This window comes from Nerophis lumbriciformis, linkage group LG22 (genome assembly GCF_033978685.3).
Source record: "Nerophis lumbriciformis linkage group LG22, RoL_Nlum_v2.1, whole genome shotgun sequence".
Lineage (NCBI taxonomy): Eukaryota > Metazoa > Chordata > Actinopteri > Syngnathiformes > Syngnathidae > Nerophis > Nerophis lumbriciformis.
In genome coordinates this window covers 4612459-4630440 of record NC_084569.2, presented here as the reverse complement: position 1 = coordinate 4630440, position 17982 = coordinate 4612459, and the positions used below count along the sequence as shown (strand labels likewise).

The 17982-nt window shown below is 36.4% G+C and overlaps 1 protein-coding gene across 1 annotated transcript in view; it reads left to right on the top strand.

The window, feature by feature from the left end:
* Nucleotides 1-17982, top strand: part of prkcab (protein kinase C, alpha, b) — a 259108-nt gene that overhangs the window by 196419 nt on the left and 44707 nt on the right. The window contains 1 exon segment of the mRNA XM_072915832.1: nucleotides 4452-4580. Within this exon segment, the coding sequence (XP_072771933.1) occupies nucleotides 4452-4580 (129 nt within the window).

Here is a 17982-nt window from a genome sequence, read left to right as displayed (position 1 = left end):
TGTTCAAATACTGAACACATGTTTATTGGGATAAGGTAAACATCTTTTAAAAGTGCTCCCCCTCTGGTCAACATATGAAATAACAAGTGTGTGTAAGAAATTGAAATGCGCCCCCTTTGGACAAAATTAATAAAATAAAATAAATGAATATGTATATAGAGACATACTGTGATAACTTGAAGTAAATAATGAAGATGAAGTAAAAAAAAAAAAAAATCTATTAACTAAAAGCAGTCTTTTTCTCACAACGTGTCGACTTTTTTCTTATAAAATCGGTAACGATTGATCATATTCTTTCTGTTTCTGTAATTGCAATATTTTCTCGTAAAATTATTACTTTTTTTATGTAACATATTACATTTTTTTATGTAAAATTATTAAATGTTTTTAATGTAAAATTATTACTTTTTAATGCAAAATGGTGACATTTGTCATATAAAATTCTGACTTTTTTCACAATATTGCTTGTTTTCTTCTTGTAAAATAGTGACGTTTATTGAGTAAAATTGCAATCATTATAACATTGCCAACATTTTTTTGTTTTCTTATAAAATTGTGACTTTTGTCGAGTAAAACTACGACTTTTTTTCATAAAATTGCCGAAATGTTAAGCTTTTCTTGTAAAATTGCGACTGTTATTGCACAAAATTCCAACTTTTATCATAACATTGCACAACTGTTCAGCTTTCCTTGTAAAATTTGGGTAAAATGCCGACTTTTATTATAATACTGCCAAAATTCTAAAATGTTCTTGTGAAATTGTGACCTTTTTCTTGTGAAATTCCAACTCATTTTTCACAACAAGCTTTTTTATAATTGCATAGTATGTATATATTATTCATGTTGTAAATTATTAATGTTACTCAGGCAGCGTTTGTGGGTCTGATGGACCCGTCGCATTTTGTGGCTTTTAATGCCTCACAATCAAACACTTTTATGTTAAAATACTGAACATATGTTTATTGGGATAAGGTAAACATCTTTTAAAAGTGCTCCCCCTCTGGTCAACATATGAAATAACAAGTGTGTGTAAGAAATTGAAATGCGCCCCCTTTGGACAAAATTAATAAAATAGAATAAATGAATATGTATATAGAGACATACTGTGATAACTTGAAGTAAATAATGAAGATGAAGTAAAAAAAAAAAAATCTGTTAACTAAAAGCAGTCTTTTTCTCACAATGTGTCGACTTTTTTCTTATAAAATCGGTAACGATTGATCATATTCTTTCTGTTTCTGTAAATGCAATATTTTCTCGTAAAATTATTACTTTTTTTATGTAACATATTAATTTTTTTTATGTAAAATTATTAAATGTTTTTAATGTAAAATTATTACTTTTTAATGCAAAATGGTGACATTTGTCATATAAAATTCTGACTTTTATCACAATATTGCTTGTTTTCTTCTTGTAAAATAGTGACGTTTATTGGGTAAAATTGTAATCATTATAACATTGCCAACATTTTTTTGTGACTTGTGTCGAGTAAAACTACGACTTTTTTTCATAAAATTGCCGAAATTTTAAGCTTTTCTTGTAAAATTGCGACTGTTATTGCGTAAAATTCAAACTTTTATCATAACATTGCACAACTGTTCAGCTTTCCTTGTAAAATTTGGGTAAAATACCGACTTTTATTATAATACTGCCAAAATTCTAAAATGTTCTTGTGAAATTGTGACCTTTTTCTTGTGAAATTCCAACTCATTTTTCACAACAAGCTTTTTTTTATATTTGCATAGTATGTATATATTATTCATGTTGTAAATTATTAATGTTACTCAGGCAGCGTTTGTGGGTCTGATGGACCCGTCGCATTTTGTGGCTTTTAATGCCTCACAATCAAACACTTTTATGTTCAAATACTGAACACATGTTTACCTTATCCCAATAAATATGAACGTTGCACGGAAAATTTCTCTGGCAGTTTCTGCATCCCACAGGGATTCTTCTTTTGTGTTTCTGCACCTGCGGTTCCCACACATTGTTTGTCAACACTGTCTGCTCTCATTTTCTCGCACATTTGACCCTCTGATGTTCTGCGTACCGACACTCTGTCCTCCTCCTGTCTAGGCCTGCTGTGTGTGTGTGTGTGTGTGTGTGTGTGTGTGTGTGTGTGTGTGTGTGTGTGTGTGTGTGTGTGTGTGTGTGTGGTACACAGAACATCAATTTCCACACTTCTATTAGCCCCGGACATCTTCTATGTAATATAAATGTGTAGAGGGGGGGGGTGTATGGTGTGTGGTCATTAAATATGTATTCTGATATATGTTCTTCACAGAAAATGAGCCGAAGTCAGTGATTCTCAGTTTGAAAAATGTATTAATTGTATCATTTTTCTTTTAATAAAAAATGAAAACGGGTCCTGCAGACCTGAACACCACACATTTTTTATATGTGGCCTTTGTATGTGAATACTTTTCCTTACTTTACACATTTTCTTCTTCCTACTCTCTTTGTTTTTTCCACCGTCATTACAATTCCTTCCTTTTTTCCCAGTACGCTGCCTCCTCATCTTTCCAAGTCATCTCCATCCATCACCTCTCCTCGCTTGCTCCATCCATCTGTGAGGTCTTGGCTTTGGAGGCCTCAGCGCAGATGGTAATGGCAGCCCGGCCGAACAAATGAATATGGGGGATGCCATCGCCATCGCCATCGCCATTGCCTTCGGTTTTTTTTTTCCTCTCCCGTCCTTGTCTCCTCACGACTTACCAGGCGCAGAGGAGTCAAGCAAAAAGATGGACAAAAGACAGAAAGTTAGAGGGAAACAAATAACTTATTTGCCTTTGCTCCATAGTGGATCTAACATAATAGTGTGAGAGTCCAGTCCATAGTGGATCTAACATAATAGTGAGAGTCCAGTCCATAGTGGATCTAACATAATAGTGTGAGAGTCCAGTCCATAGTGGATCTAACATAATAGTGTGAGAGTCCAGTCCATAGTGGATCTAACATAATAGTGAGAGAGTCCAGTCCATAGTGGATCTAACATAATAGTGTGAGAGTCCAGTCCATAGTGGATCTAACATAATAGTGAGAGTCCAGTCCATAGTGGATCTAACATAATAGTGTGAGAGTCCAGTCCATAGTGGATCTAACATAATAGTGAGAGTCCAGTCCATAGTGGATCTAACATAATAGTGTGAGAGTCCAGTCCATAGTGGATCTAACATAATAGTGAGAGTCCAGTCCATAGTGGATCTAACATAATAGTGTGAGAGTCCAGTCCATAGTGGATCTAACATAATAGTGAGAGTCCAGTCCATAGTGGATCTGACATAATAGTGTGAGAGTCCAGTCCATAGTGGATCTAACATAATATTGTGAGAGTCCAGTCCATAGTGGATCTAACATAATAGTGTGAGAGTCCAGTCCATAGTGGATCTAACATAATAGTGAGAGTCCAGTCCATAGTGGATCTAACATAATAGTGTGAGAGTCCAGTCCATAGTGGATCTAAGATAATAGTGTGAGAGTCCAGTCCATAGTGGATCTAACATAATATTGTGAGAGTCCAGTCCATAGTGGATCTAACATAATAGTGTGAGAGTCCAGTCCATAGTGGATCTAACATAATATTGTGAGAGTCCAGTCCATAGTGGATCTAACATAATAGTGTGAGAGTCCAGTCCATAGTGGATCTAACATAATAGTGAGAGTCCAGTCCATAGTGGATCTAACATAATAGTGTGAGAGTCCAGTCCATAGTGGATCTAAGATAATAGTGTGAGAGTCCAGTCCATAGTGGATCTAACATAATATTGTGAGAGTCCAGTCCATAGTGGATCTAACATAATATATGATAAAAACCGATTCGCAAAATTCCAACGCCAATCTACTCAGTTCACTCAGGCCAATGTGTTATGTGTTTAAAAAAAAAAAATCTTGCTTTTCCCGACTTTTCCAAACTTCCAGATTATTCCCATTCAATTTTCAAAGTTCTACAACTCCAACATTTGTCATCCTGGTTATTTAACCCGAGTTTTTCCGGGTTCCGAAATGTTCCTTATTACCAGGAATTCCCGCTTTTAAATACCACAGTTTTTACTCAGTTTTGGGTTTCTTTGGACTACTTTCCCCACATTTTTCATCCGATTTTAACCGTTCCACCATCAGTGTTTTGTCTTAGTCAGGAAATTCAAGCCATTTATTCCCAGTTCCAAAAATTCACAGTTTTCCCGGAAACTGGATGGCCAATATACAACCTTCTTCATATCCCGCATTTCTTATCCGTTTCACCATCCACACACTTCACTCACCCTGGACATTCAAGCCTTCCAGTTCCTACTGGAATTGCACAGATTTTAGTCTTGAAAAGGATTTCGTCCCAAACTCTGTGTTCCTACAAACGCAATGAACCTAGAATACAATTAAAAACAGCTACTGTGCATTGCATGTCTTGTTCTATGTATAGATCATCTTTTTTAACCTTTGCATCTTCCTTCCAGCCTGCGACATGAATGTGCACAAGCAGTGTGTGGTCAACGTGCCGAGCCTTTGCGGGATGGACCACACGGAGCGCCGGGGTCGCCTCTTCCTGAAGATTGAGGTCAGCGGCGACAGGCTACACGTCACAGGTTGGTGGATGATGACGTACTGTAGCAAAGTACCTTATTTACAAGATTTCTAAGCTATAGACATGAGCTATTGCTCGTTCATGTTTGTGAGTTTTACACTTCTTTGCATGCTTTATTGGTGCAAACACAGCTCTTTGCTCGAAACATGGTAAACATAAAAATGGATGTTCTTGCAGAAAACATGAATATTGTCAGCATAAACCCTAAATCTCCACCGCCCTGTGCAAATGAATGTGTGTGTGTGTGTGTGTGTTCTTGTTTCTCCACCCTTCTTGAGACATCAACATTTAAAAGTGTCTTCCATATGAGGAGGTGTGAACAAGTTAGGACCAAAAATCATGGTCCCAATACGGAAAACCATTGGATCCAATAGAGAGCCAAATACTAGAGTCCGTGAACATTGCTCCAAAGTCAGGATTTTTTTTGGTTGATTTAATGTGCATACCAAAGTAAACATTGACAGGTGCAAAGGCAGCAATATATGATAAAACAAGCTAAAGAAGGACTTCCCTATTAGTCCCCGAAAAAACCCGCCAGGTGAACAGCTGATTTTTATGACTTCCGGAGCTGACTTAAGACAACCCATATACAGCTGGGTTGCCCAAAGTGCGCCACAGGGGCCATCTGTGGTCCCTGACTCCTTTGTCATCGGCCTTAAGCACATTACAAAAAAATAAAGATCTCATTTGCACCCCTGGTGGTGAAATCTATCAAAAGGAGGTTCATCCCAAAAAGGAGGGATTTTTCAAATTGACTGTGTGGCGGTTTTAAAAAAGTGCTCGCCCCTCTGGTCAACATATGAAATAACAAGTGTGTGTTTATTTTTTATTTTTAAATACATTTTGGCCAAAGGGGACGCATTTAAATTTCTTACACACACTTGTTATTACATACATTGGCCAGAGGGGGAGCACTTCAAATTTTTACACCATCCATGGATGGATGGATGGTGTAATATAAACACACATATAATAACAAGTGTGTGTTTATTTTTATTTTTTTAAATAAATTTTGGCCAAAGGGGGCGCATTTAAATTTCTTACACAAACTTGTTATTACATATGTTGGCCAGAGGGGGAGCACTTCAAATTTTTTACACCATCCATGATGGTATAAAAATTTGAATTGCTCCCTCAAATTTTTACACCATCCATCCATCGATGGATGGTGTAAAAATTTGAAGTGCTCCCCCTCTGGCCAACATATGTAATAACAAGTGTGTGTAAGAAATTTAAATGCGCCCCCTTTGGCCACATTTTTTTTATTTTTTAAAAACTGTTAATGGCCACCATAGTCCTCGTACAGTATTTGTTCATCCTATGGTCACATATAGGACCATATAGGAATTTTTACACCATCCATGGATGGATGGGTGGTGTAAAAATTTGAAGTGCTCCCCCTCTGGTCAACATATGAAATAACAAGTGTGTGTTTATTTTTTATTTTTAAATGCATTTTGGCCAAAGGGGGCACATTTAAATTTCGTAGACACACACTTGTTATTACATATGTTGGCCAGAGGGGGAGCACTTCAAATTTTTACACCATCCATGGATGGATGGATGGTGTAATATAAACACACATATAATAACAAGTGTGTGTTTATTTATTTATTTTTAATAAATTTTGGCCACAGGGGGGCGCATTTAAATTTCTTACACACACTTGGTATTACATATGTTGGCCAGAGGGGGAGCACTTCAAATTTTTACACCATCCATAGATGGATGGATGGTGTAATATAAACACATATAATAACAAGTGTGTGTATTTTTATTTTTTTAAATACATTTTGGCCAAAAGGGGGCGCATTTAAATTTCTTACACACACTTGTTACTACATACGTTGGCCAGAAGGGGAGCACTTCAAATTTTTACACCATCCATGGATGGATAGATGGTGTAATATAAACACACACATAATAATAACAAGTGTGTGTTTATTTATTTTTTTTAATAAATTTTGGCCAAAGGGGACGCATTTAAATTTCTTACACACACTTGTTATTACATACGTTGGCCAGAGGGGGAGCACTTCACATTTTTACACCATCCATGGATGGATGGATGGTGTAATATAAACACACATATAATAACAAGTGTGTTTATTTTATTTTTTTAATAAATTTTGGCCAAAGGGGGCACATTTAAATTTCTTACACACACACTTGTTATTACATATGTTGACCAGAGGGGGAGCACTTCAAATTTTTACACCATCCATGGATGGATGGATGGTGTAATATAAACACACATATAATAACAAGTGTGTGTTTATTTATTTATTTTTAATAAATTTTGGCCAAAGGGGGCGCATTTAAATTTCTTACACACCATTGTTATTACATATGTTGGCCAGAGGGGGAGCACTTCAAATTTTTACACCATCCATGGATGGATGGATGGTGTAATATAAACACACATATAATAACAAGTGTGTGTTTATTTATTTATTTTTAATAAATTTTGGCCAAAGGGGGCGCATTTAAATTTCTTACACAAACTTGTTATTACATATGTTGGCCAGAGGGGGAGCACTTCAAATTTTTACACCATCCATGGATGGATGGATGGTGTAATATAAACACACACATAATAATAACAAGTGTGTGTTTATTTTTGTTTTTTAAATACATTTTGGCCAAAGGGGTCGCATTTCAATTTCTTACACACACTTGTTATTACATATGTTGGCCAGAGGGGGGGCACTTCAAATTTTTACACCATCCATGGATGAATGGATGGTGTAATATAAACACACATATAATAACAAGTGTGTGTTTATTTTTATTTTTTTAATAAATTTTGGCCAAAGGGGGCGCATTTAAATTTCTTACACACACTTGTTATTACATACGTTGGCCAGAGGGGGAGCACTTCAAATTTTTACACCATCCATGGATGGATGGATGGTGTAATATAAACACACATATAATAACAAGTGTGTTTATTTTATTTTTTTAATAAATTTTGGCCAAAGGGGTCGCATTTCAATTTCTTACACACACTTGTTATTACATACGTTGGCCAGAGGGGGAGCACTTCAAATTTTTACACCATCCATGGATGGATGGATGGTGTAATATAAACACACATATAATAACAAGTGTGTGTTTATTTTTATTTTTTTAAATAAATTTTGGCCAAAGGGGTCGCATTTCAATTTCTTACACACACTTGTTATTACATATGTTGGCCAGAGGGGGGCACTTCAAATTTTTACACCATCCATGGATGAATGGATGGTGTAATATAAACACACATATAATAACAAGTGTGTGTTTATTTTTATTTTTTTAATAAATTTTGGCCAAAGGGGGCACATTTAAATTTCTTACACAAACTTGTTATTACATACGTTGGCCAGAGGGGGAGCACTTCAAATTTTTACACCATCCATGGATGGATGGATGGTGTAATATAAACACACATATAATAACAAGTGTGTTTATTTTATTTTTTTAATAAATTTTGGCCAAAGGGGGCGCATTTAAATTTCTTACACACACTTGTTATTACATATGTTGGCCAGAGGGGGAGCACTTCAAATTTTTACACCATCCATGGATGGATGGATGGTGTAATATAAACACACATATAATAACAAGTGTGTGTTTATTTATTTTTTTAAAATAAATTTTGGCCAAAGGGGGCGCATTTAAATTTCTTACACACACTTGTTATTACATATGTTGGCCAGAGGGGGAGCACTTCAAATTTTTTACACCATCCATGATGGTATAGAAATTTGAAGTGCTCCCCCTCTGGCCAACATAGGAAATAACAAGTGTGTGTTTATTTTATTTTTAAAAAAATACATTTTGGCCAAAGGGGACGCATTTAAATTTCTTACACACACTTGTTATTACATACGTTGGCCAGAGGGGGAGCACTTCAAATTTTTACACCATCCATGGATGGATGGGTGGTGTAAAAATTGGAAGTGCTCCCCCTCTGGCCAACATATGTAATAACAAGTGTGTGTAAGAAATTTAAATGCGCCCCCATTGGCCATCCATGGATGGATGGATGGTGTAAAAATTGGAAGTGCTCCCCCTCTGGTCAACATATGAAATAACAAGTGTGTGTAAGAAATTGAAATGCGCCCCCTTTGGTCAAAATGTATTTAAAAAAATAAATATGTATACCGTAATAACTTGAAGTAAATAATGAAGATTAAAAACCAATTACAAACAAAAAATTCAAAAAAAAAAAAAAAAAAAAAAAGCTTACCTTTTTTTTATATTTACATAGTATGTTTTTATTATTAATGTTGTAAATACACATCTTTATATATCTAGAAAGGGTGGTCTTAAAGAGGTAGGCATTTTTCGGAGGTTTCAAGAAGGTAAGAAATACAAGTGTGTGTGTGTGTGTGTGTGTGTGTGTGTGTGTGTGCGTCAACACCTTCAAATTTGGCTGTCAATCAAACAGCAGCACCTGGATTGGGAACAGTGCAGCGTTATATAACCCTTAGGGAGGTTAAGAAAATGACAGCTGGGTCACGAGTATAACCCCTCTCCGCCTGTCTCACACACACACACACACACACACACACACACACACACACACACACACACACACACACACACACACACACACACACACACACACACAGAAATAAGGGGAAAGTGATTGATGCGGTGCTGAGCGCTTCTCAAACAGGAAAAACACACACAGCAGAACGTTTACAGTTCATGATTGACTAGTGGAATAATTTTTAGCTGGCATGAGAGATGCTCCTCAGTCATTGAGCAGATTTAGAAGACATGTCGCATTCACAGCAGTCATTATTATGGTTTTATGTTTAACTATTTTTTGGGGGGGGATGTAACGATTCGTTTTAACAACACATTCGATTCGATTCAGAAGCGGCTCTTTTCTACAGCCGGAGAAATAATAACTAAGAAGAGAAATCGTCTAAAAATGTGTAAAAAAAATAAAATAAAAAAAAATTCCCAGTCCACAATCATCCACAACACGTTCTCTTAGATTTCCATGTTATGATACATGTTCACATTATTTATTGACTGTATCTAAAAAAGATAAAAATATATTTTTATTTAAATGAAGATATGAAATAATCCTAAATGAAATACAATGACTTGGTTTATATTATTGTATATACTAGGGCAGGGGTCACCAACGCGGTGCCCGCGGTCACCAGGTAGCCCGTAAGGACCAGATCAGTCGCCCGCTGGCCTGTTCTAAAAATAGCTCAAAGAGCAGCACTTACCAGTGAGCTGCCTCTATTTTTTAAATTGTATTTATTTACTAGCAAGCTGGTCTCGCTTTGCTCGACATATTTAATTTAAAAGAGACAAAACTCAAATAGAATTTGAAAATCCAAGAAAATATTTTAAAGACTTGGTCTTCACTTGGAATAAGCGGTAGAAAATGGATGGATGGATGGGTCTTCACTTGTTTAAATAAATTCATTTATTTTTTACTTTGCTTCTTATTACTTTTAGAAATACAATTTTAGAGAAAAAAATACAACCTTAAAAATGATTTTAGGATTTTTTAAACAAATATACCTTTTTACCTTTTAAATTTCTTCCTCTTCTTTCCTGACAATTTAAATCAATGTTCAAGTAAATTTATTTATTTTTTATTGTAAAGAATAATAAATATTTTAGCTCCTGGTTTTTCGACGAAGAATATTTGTGAAATATTTCTTCAAACTCACTATGATTAAAATTCAAAAAAATTATTCTGGCAAATCTAGAAAATCTGTAGAATCAAATTTAAATCTTATTTCAAAGTATTTTGAATTTCTTTTAAAATTTTTGTTCTGGAAAATCTAGAAGAAATACTGATTTGTCTTTGTTAGAAATATAGCTTGGTCCAATTTGTTAAATATTCTAACAAAGTGCAGATTGGATTTTAACCAATTTAAAACATGTCATCAAAATTCTAAAATTGATCTTAATCAGGAAAAATGACTAATGATGTTCCATAAATTCTTTTTTTAATTTTTTCAAAAAGATTCAAATAAGCTAGTTTTTCTCTTCTTTTAGTCGGTTGAATTTTGAATTATAAAGAGTCGAAATTGAAGATAAACTATGTTTCAAAATTTTATTTTAAATTTTTTCGTATTTTCTCCTCTTTTAAACCGTTCAATTAAGTGTTTTTTTCATCATTTATTCTCTACAAAAAACCTTCCGTAAAAGGAAAAAAAAATGTACGACGGAATGACAGACAGAAATACCCATTTTTTTAATATATATAAATGTATTTATTTAGCTATTCTTGTTTAAATCACACTTACGTGTAACTTACAAATGACAATATATTTATTTATTTAAGTGTGTATCAAACTGGTAGCCCTTCGCATTAATCAGTACCCAAGAAGTAGTTTTTGGTTTCAAAAAGGTTGGTGACCCCTGTACTACACTCTTAGAAATAAGGGTTCTAAAAGGGTTCTTCTACAAGGGCTGAGGTTCTAACTGGAACCATTTGCTTCTGAAAAACCCTTTCCCAAAGAAAGGGTTTTTCAAGGGTTCTTGGTAACGCTAATGGTTCCAGTAAGAACCATTTTGATCCAGAGAACCCTTTAAAACCCCTTTTCTGAATAATTGGTTTTAAAAGGGTTCTCACTAACACTAAGGGTTCCAGTAAGAACTATTTTGATCCAGAGAACCGTTTTTGGAAGAAAGAGTTCTTCAGGGATTGTTGAAAGCATGGGTAAGATCCTGTGTCACCAGGGACATACTTCCTGATAACATTTGCCAATAATGGTGCCTATCTTTAAATAAATGTTTTTCTCATTAAAATGTTTTAAATGTTTGTTCAATGTCAACATGATAAATGACCACAATATAATATGAACTAAACTGATCTGTAGAATACAATATGGTTCTTTATAGAACCCTCAGAAGACAAGACGGTTATCGGTGAAAACCTTTGAAAAGGGATGTTTTTAGAACCCCCTGTGTCAGGTCTAGATGAAACCCTTGAAACATGAAAGAGTTCTTTGTGGAACTCCCTGTGTGGGTTCTAGATGAAACCCTTGAAACATGAAAGGGTTCTTAGTGGAACTCCCTGCATGGGTTCTAGATGAAACCCTTGAAATACGAAAGGGTTCTTAGTGGAACTCCCTGCGTGGGTTCTAGTTGAAAGTCTTGAAATACAAAAGGGTTCTTAGTGGAACTCCCTGTGTGGGTTCTAGATGAAACCCTTGAAATACGAAAGGGTTCTTAGTGGAACTCCCTGTGTGGGTTCTAGATGAAACCCTTGAAACATGAAAGGGTTCTTAGTGGAACTCCCTGTGTGGGTTCTAGATGAAACCCTTGAAATACGAAAGGGTTCTTAGTGGAACTCCCTGTGTGGGTTCTAGATGAAACCCTTGAAACATGAAAGGGTTCTTAGTGGAACTCCCTGCATGGGTTCTAGATGAAACCCTTGAAATACGAAAGGGTTCTTAGTGGAACTCCCTGCGTGGGTTCTAGTTGAAAGTCTTGAAATACAAAAGGGTTCTTAGTGGAACTCCCTGTGTGGGTTCTAGATGAAACCCTTGAAATACGAAAGGGTTCTTAGTGGAACTCCCTGTGTGGGTTCTAGATGAAACCCTTGAAACATGAAAGGGTTCTTAGTGGAACTCCCTGCGTGGGTTCTTTGTAGAACCTCTCATGGGGGGTTCTGGGTGGAACCTTACACACACAGTTCTAGGTAGCACCCTCCGAAAGGGTTCCAGGTGGAACCTTTATACCTTTTTACCTTGGACCTACTCAGTGGCCTAGTGGTTAGAGTGTCCGCCCTGAGATCGGTAGGTTGTGGGTTCAAACCCCGGCCGAGTCATACCAAAGACTATAAAAATGGGACCCATTACCTCCCTGCTTGGCACTCAGTATCAAGGGTTGGAATTGGGGGTTAAATCATCAAAAATGATTCCCGGGCGCGGCCACCGCTGCTGCCCACTGCTCCCCTCACCTCCCAGGGGGTGATCAAGGGTGATGGGTTAAATGCAGAGAATAATTTCGCTACACCTAGTGTGTGTGTGACAATCATTGGTACTTTAACTTTTAACTTTAACTTTTATAAAAAAGGTTCTACCTGGAGCCAAAAAGGGTTCTCCTATGAGGACGAGCCGAAGAACCTTATATGGTTCTACTTAGCACTTTTATTTCTAAGAGTGTAGGGCGTAAAATCAGTGTCAGTTGAGTCGGTCCATAGGTTGCCTGTAGGGATTTTTAATGTCCAGCAGATGTCAGTATTTAGTGACACAGTATCGACACAGTATCAATACAGTTTTGCAATGTGTCGAAACGCTTCATGACGCCTCATCAACCCATCACTAATCTGTGCTGTCAAGAGCTCGGCAGAGTAACAGTGTAATACTCTTCCACAGTGTTGGGTTAGTTACTGAAAACCAGTAACTAGTTACAGTTACTAGTTACTTTATTTCAAAAGTAACTCAGTTACTAACTCAGTTACTTACACCAAAAAGTAATGCAAAGATATGTTTCAAAGGGCCAATTTATTTCAGGCCAGAACAAATTGACAAAACTATTTGAAATAGCTGCAACATAATGGCACTTTAACTTTAAGTAGATAGGATCTTTGATCCAAGACACAACTTACATTTAACTAAAATGTTATTTTCTTTGTGCTCGACAAAAGAAAAGTATTGAGAATGTCGCCATGTTAAGAAACTCGACTTCTGGCTTTGCCATGATGTCTTGTTAGTTGTTATGAGAGTAGCGTATGTGTGTGTGTGTGTGTGTGTGTGTGGCCCTTTAAGATATGACAGCATGTGAGGTGAGTGACGTCAGTGAGTGAGTGGGCGAGAAAGGCGAGCGAGTGGCGTGCATGTGCTCTAGCTTGGTGGATGGCTGCGTCCAATAAAGTCACGAACTTGCAACAAACCGCCGGTCTCGTCATTCGCCCTTAGCTGTAAAGACCCACTGCCGGGTAAAGTCAAGGTTGTTAGCCCCGAAGACGTTACATAGACCCTGGAGGAACGTCTCCCCTGCGCTCCTCAACTGCGGTATGGGAGTCCCCTCCCCGCTCCCACCCACACAAAGCACGCCTTTTCTTTTCCACCGCAGCGCTGCAATAAAACACACTCAGATCTTCTGTTTCTAGCCGATACTACATGAAAAATAACGTAAAATAACGCAGTAACGCATCATATACACTCTTAGAAATAAAAGTGCTAAGTAGAACCATATAAGGTTCTTCGGCTCGTCCTCATAGGAGAACCCTTTTTGGCTCCAGGTAGAACCTTTTTATAAAGGTTCCACCTGGAACCCTTTTGGAGGGTTCTACCTAGAACTGTGTGTGTAAGGTTCCACCCAGAACCCCCCATGAGAGGTTCTACAAAGAACCCACACAGGGAGTTCCACTAAGAACCCTTTCATGTTTCAAGGGTTTCATCTAGAACCCACACAGGGAGTTCCACTAAGAACCCTTTCGTATTTCAAGGGTTTCATCTAGAACCCACACAGGGAGTTCCACTAAGAACCCTTTTGTATTTCAAGACTTTCATCTAGAACCCACGCAGGGAGTTCCACTAAGAACCCTTTCGTATTTCAAGGGTTTCATCTAGAACCCACACAGGGAGTTCCACTAAGAACCCTTTCGTTTGTCAAGGGTTTCATCTAGAACCCATGCAGGGAGTTCCACTAAGAACCCTTTCATGTTTCAAGGGTTTCATCTAGAACCCACACAGGGAGTTCCACAAAGAACTCTTTCATGTTTCAAGGGTTTCATCTAGACCTGACACAGGGGGTTCTAAAAACATCCCCTTTCAAAGGTTTTCACCGATAACCGTCTTGTCTTCTGAGGGTTCTATAAAGAACCATATTGTATTCTACAGATCAGTTTTTGTGGTCATTTATCATGTTGACATTGAACAAACATTCAAAACATTTTAATGAGAAAAACATTTATTTAAAGATAGGCACCATTATTGGCAAATGTTATCAGGAAGTATGTCCCTGGTGACACAGGATCTTACCCATGCTTTCAACAATCCCTGAAGAACTCTTTCTTCCAAAAACGGTTCTCTGGATCAAAATAGTTCTTACTGGAACCCTTAGTGTTAGTGAGAACCCTTTTAAAACCAATTATTCAGAAAAGGGGTTTTAAAGGGTTCTCTGGATCAAAATGGTTCTTACTGGAACCATTAGCGTTACCAAGAACCCTTGAAAAACCCTTTCTTCGGGAAAGGGTTTTTCAGAAGCAAATGGTTCCAGTTAGAACCTCAGCCCTTGTAGAAGAACCCTTTTAGAACCCTTATTTCTAAGAGTGTAGTAACAGTAACTGAGTTACTGAATATAAAAAATAACACGTTAGATTACTAGTTACCGCCGAAACTAACGGCGTTACGTTAGTCCCAACACTGCTCTTCCATATCAGTAGGTGGCAGCAGGTAGCTAATTGCTTTGTAGATGTCAGAAACAGCAGGAGGCAGTGTGAAGGTAAAAAGGTATCTACTGCTTAAACCAAAAATAAACAAAAGGCATTGAAGCTTAGGGATGGGTATGCAAAACGAAAGTAAAAGTAAACTGGCTGCAAAGTAAACAAAAACAGAACGCTGGACGACAGCAAAGACTTACAGCGCGTGGAGCAAACGGCGGCCACGAAGTACATCGGTACATGACGTGACGATCAACAACAAAATAGGAGCGCAAGACAAGAACACAGGAAAACACCAAAATAAGTCAGGGTGTGATGTGACAGGTGGTGACAGTACACCTACTTTGAGACAAGAGCTATAGTGATGCATGCTTGGTTATGCTTTAAAGTCATACCCAACAATTGCGACAACGACTTTTTACTGTCAATATCGGCTGCCGACTTTAATTTTTTAATGTTTTCGGCTGGTTTAACCTGTCGGACCAGCTACGCGTCGTACCGAGATGGTATTCGGAAACCCTGGCAAATGTTTGGGGAAATTATTCATTGAAAACCGAATCATAGGAAATGTGGGGCTTATGAAGAATGAGGTAGCAATGTGTATTTACATGTAAATGACTCTACTGCTTCTGTGTAAAACAATACTTTTTCAAATGTAGTTTAGTTGTAAAAGCGGCATATTTGCATGCTGAAGGCAAAGACCGTGTGTTGTGTTTGTGTTTGGGCTTGGCTTGCTAAAAGGCAGCGGTGTGTGAGCAGTTTCCACCTGAGCTTCGTCCTCCTCTTCATCCCACTGGCTCCTGCACACAAGTCGTGGGCTCCTCTGGTTCACCGCTTCGATGTGAACTTGATTAAATCTTCCCAGTCAACAAAACAGACACATCTCTGAGGCTCTCACCGTACAAAAAAAAACACACTCTCTGTCATCATTTCCCTGCCTGGCTCTCCCATTCCCTCTTGTAATATTGACATTGCCTCCTCCCCTGCTTGTTTACCTTGGCTGTCAAAGTCCTGCATGACTGCCTGGACTACAATGTTTTAAAGATCCCCTATTATGTCAAATTCAATACTTATTGACGTTTTAAAAGTAATATATTTTCCTCATTTTGCCTTACAAAAGCACATGTTTCTAGTAAAACTCACAGAGATACATTAATACAGGCTTTATTAGACATTTTGCATGTTTGGTTTAGGAGTTATGCTTGAATATATTTTGTATTGCTTTTTTCGCATTATCTCAGGATTCTAAGGACATTACTGTCATTGAGTAAAAAAAAATATTTTTGTGTTTGCAAACCTTACAAAAGCACATGTTTCTAGTAAAACTCACAAAGATACATTAATACAGGCTTTATTAGACATTTTGCATGTTTGGTTTAGGAGTTATGCTTGAATATATATTTGTATTGCTTTTTTCGCATTATCTCAGGATTCTAAAAACATTACTGTCATTGAGTAAAAAAAAATATTTTTGTGTTTGCAAACCTTACAAAAGCACATGTTTCTAGTAAAACTCACAAAGATACATTAATACAGGCATTATTAGACATATTGCATGTTTGGTTTAGGAGGTATGCTTGAATATTTGTTTATTCCTTCAAACACATTTTCTCAGGATTCTAAGAACATTTCTGTCATATTGAGTAAATCATTATCTTTTTGTATTTGCAAACCTTACAAAAGCACATGTTTCTAACAAAACTCACAAAGATACATTAATACAGGCATTATAAGACTTATTGCATGTTTGGTTTAGGAGGTATGCTTGAATATTTGTTTATTCCTTCAAACACATTTTCTCAGGATTCTAAGAACATTACTGTCATATTGAGTAAATCATAATTTTTTTGTGTTTGCAAACCTTACAAAAGCACATGTTTCTAACAAAACTCACAAAGATACATTAATACAGGCATTATTAGACATTTTGTATTTTTGGTTTAGGAGTTATGCTTGATTTTTTTTTTTATTGTTTCAAACACATTTTCTCAGGATTCTAAGAACATTACTGTCATATTGAGTAAATAAATAAAAATTGTGTTTGCAACCCTTACAAAAGCACATGTTTCTAACAAAACTCACAAAGATACATTAATACAGGCATTATTAGACTTATTGCATGTTTGGTTTAGGAGTTATGCTTGAACATGTTTTTATTGTTTCAAACACATTTTCTCAGGATTCTAAGAACATTACTGTCATATTGAGTAAATAACTTTTTTTTTGTTTGCAAACCTTACAAAAGTACATGTTTCTAGTAAAATTCACAAAGATACATTGATTCAGGCATTATTAGACATATTGCATGTTTGGTTTAGGAGTTATGCTTGAATATATTTTGTATTGCTTTTTTCGCATTATCTCAGGATTCTAAGGACATTACTGTCATTTTGAGTAAATAAGTATTTTTTTGTGTTTGCAAACCTTACAAAAGTACATGTTTCTAGTAAAATTCACAAAGATACATTAATACAGGCATTATTAGACATATTGCATGTTTGGTTTAGGAATTATGCTTGAATACATTTTTATTGCTTTTTTCACATTATCTCAGGATTCTAAGAACATAACTGTTGTATTGAGTAAAAAAGATATGTTTTGTGTTTGCAAACCTTACAAAAGCACATGTTTCTAGTAAAACTCACAAATATACATTAGACATTATAACATGTTTGGTTTAGGAAATATGCTTGAATACATTTTGTATTGCTTTTTTCGCATTATCTCAGGATTCTAAGGACATTACTGTCATTGAGTAAAAAAAAATATTTTTGTGTTTGCAAACCTTACAAAAGCACATGTTTCTAGTAAAACTCACAAAGATACATTAATACAGGCATTATTAGACTTATTGCATGTTGGGTTTAGGAGTTATGCTTGAATATATTTTGTATTGCTTTTTTCGCATTATCTCAGGATTCTAAGAACATAACTGTTATATTGAGTAAAAAACTAATTTTTGTATTTGCAAACCTTGCAAAAGCACATGTTTCTAGTAAAACTCACAAATATACATTAATACAGGCATTATTAGACATAT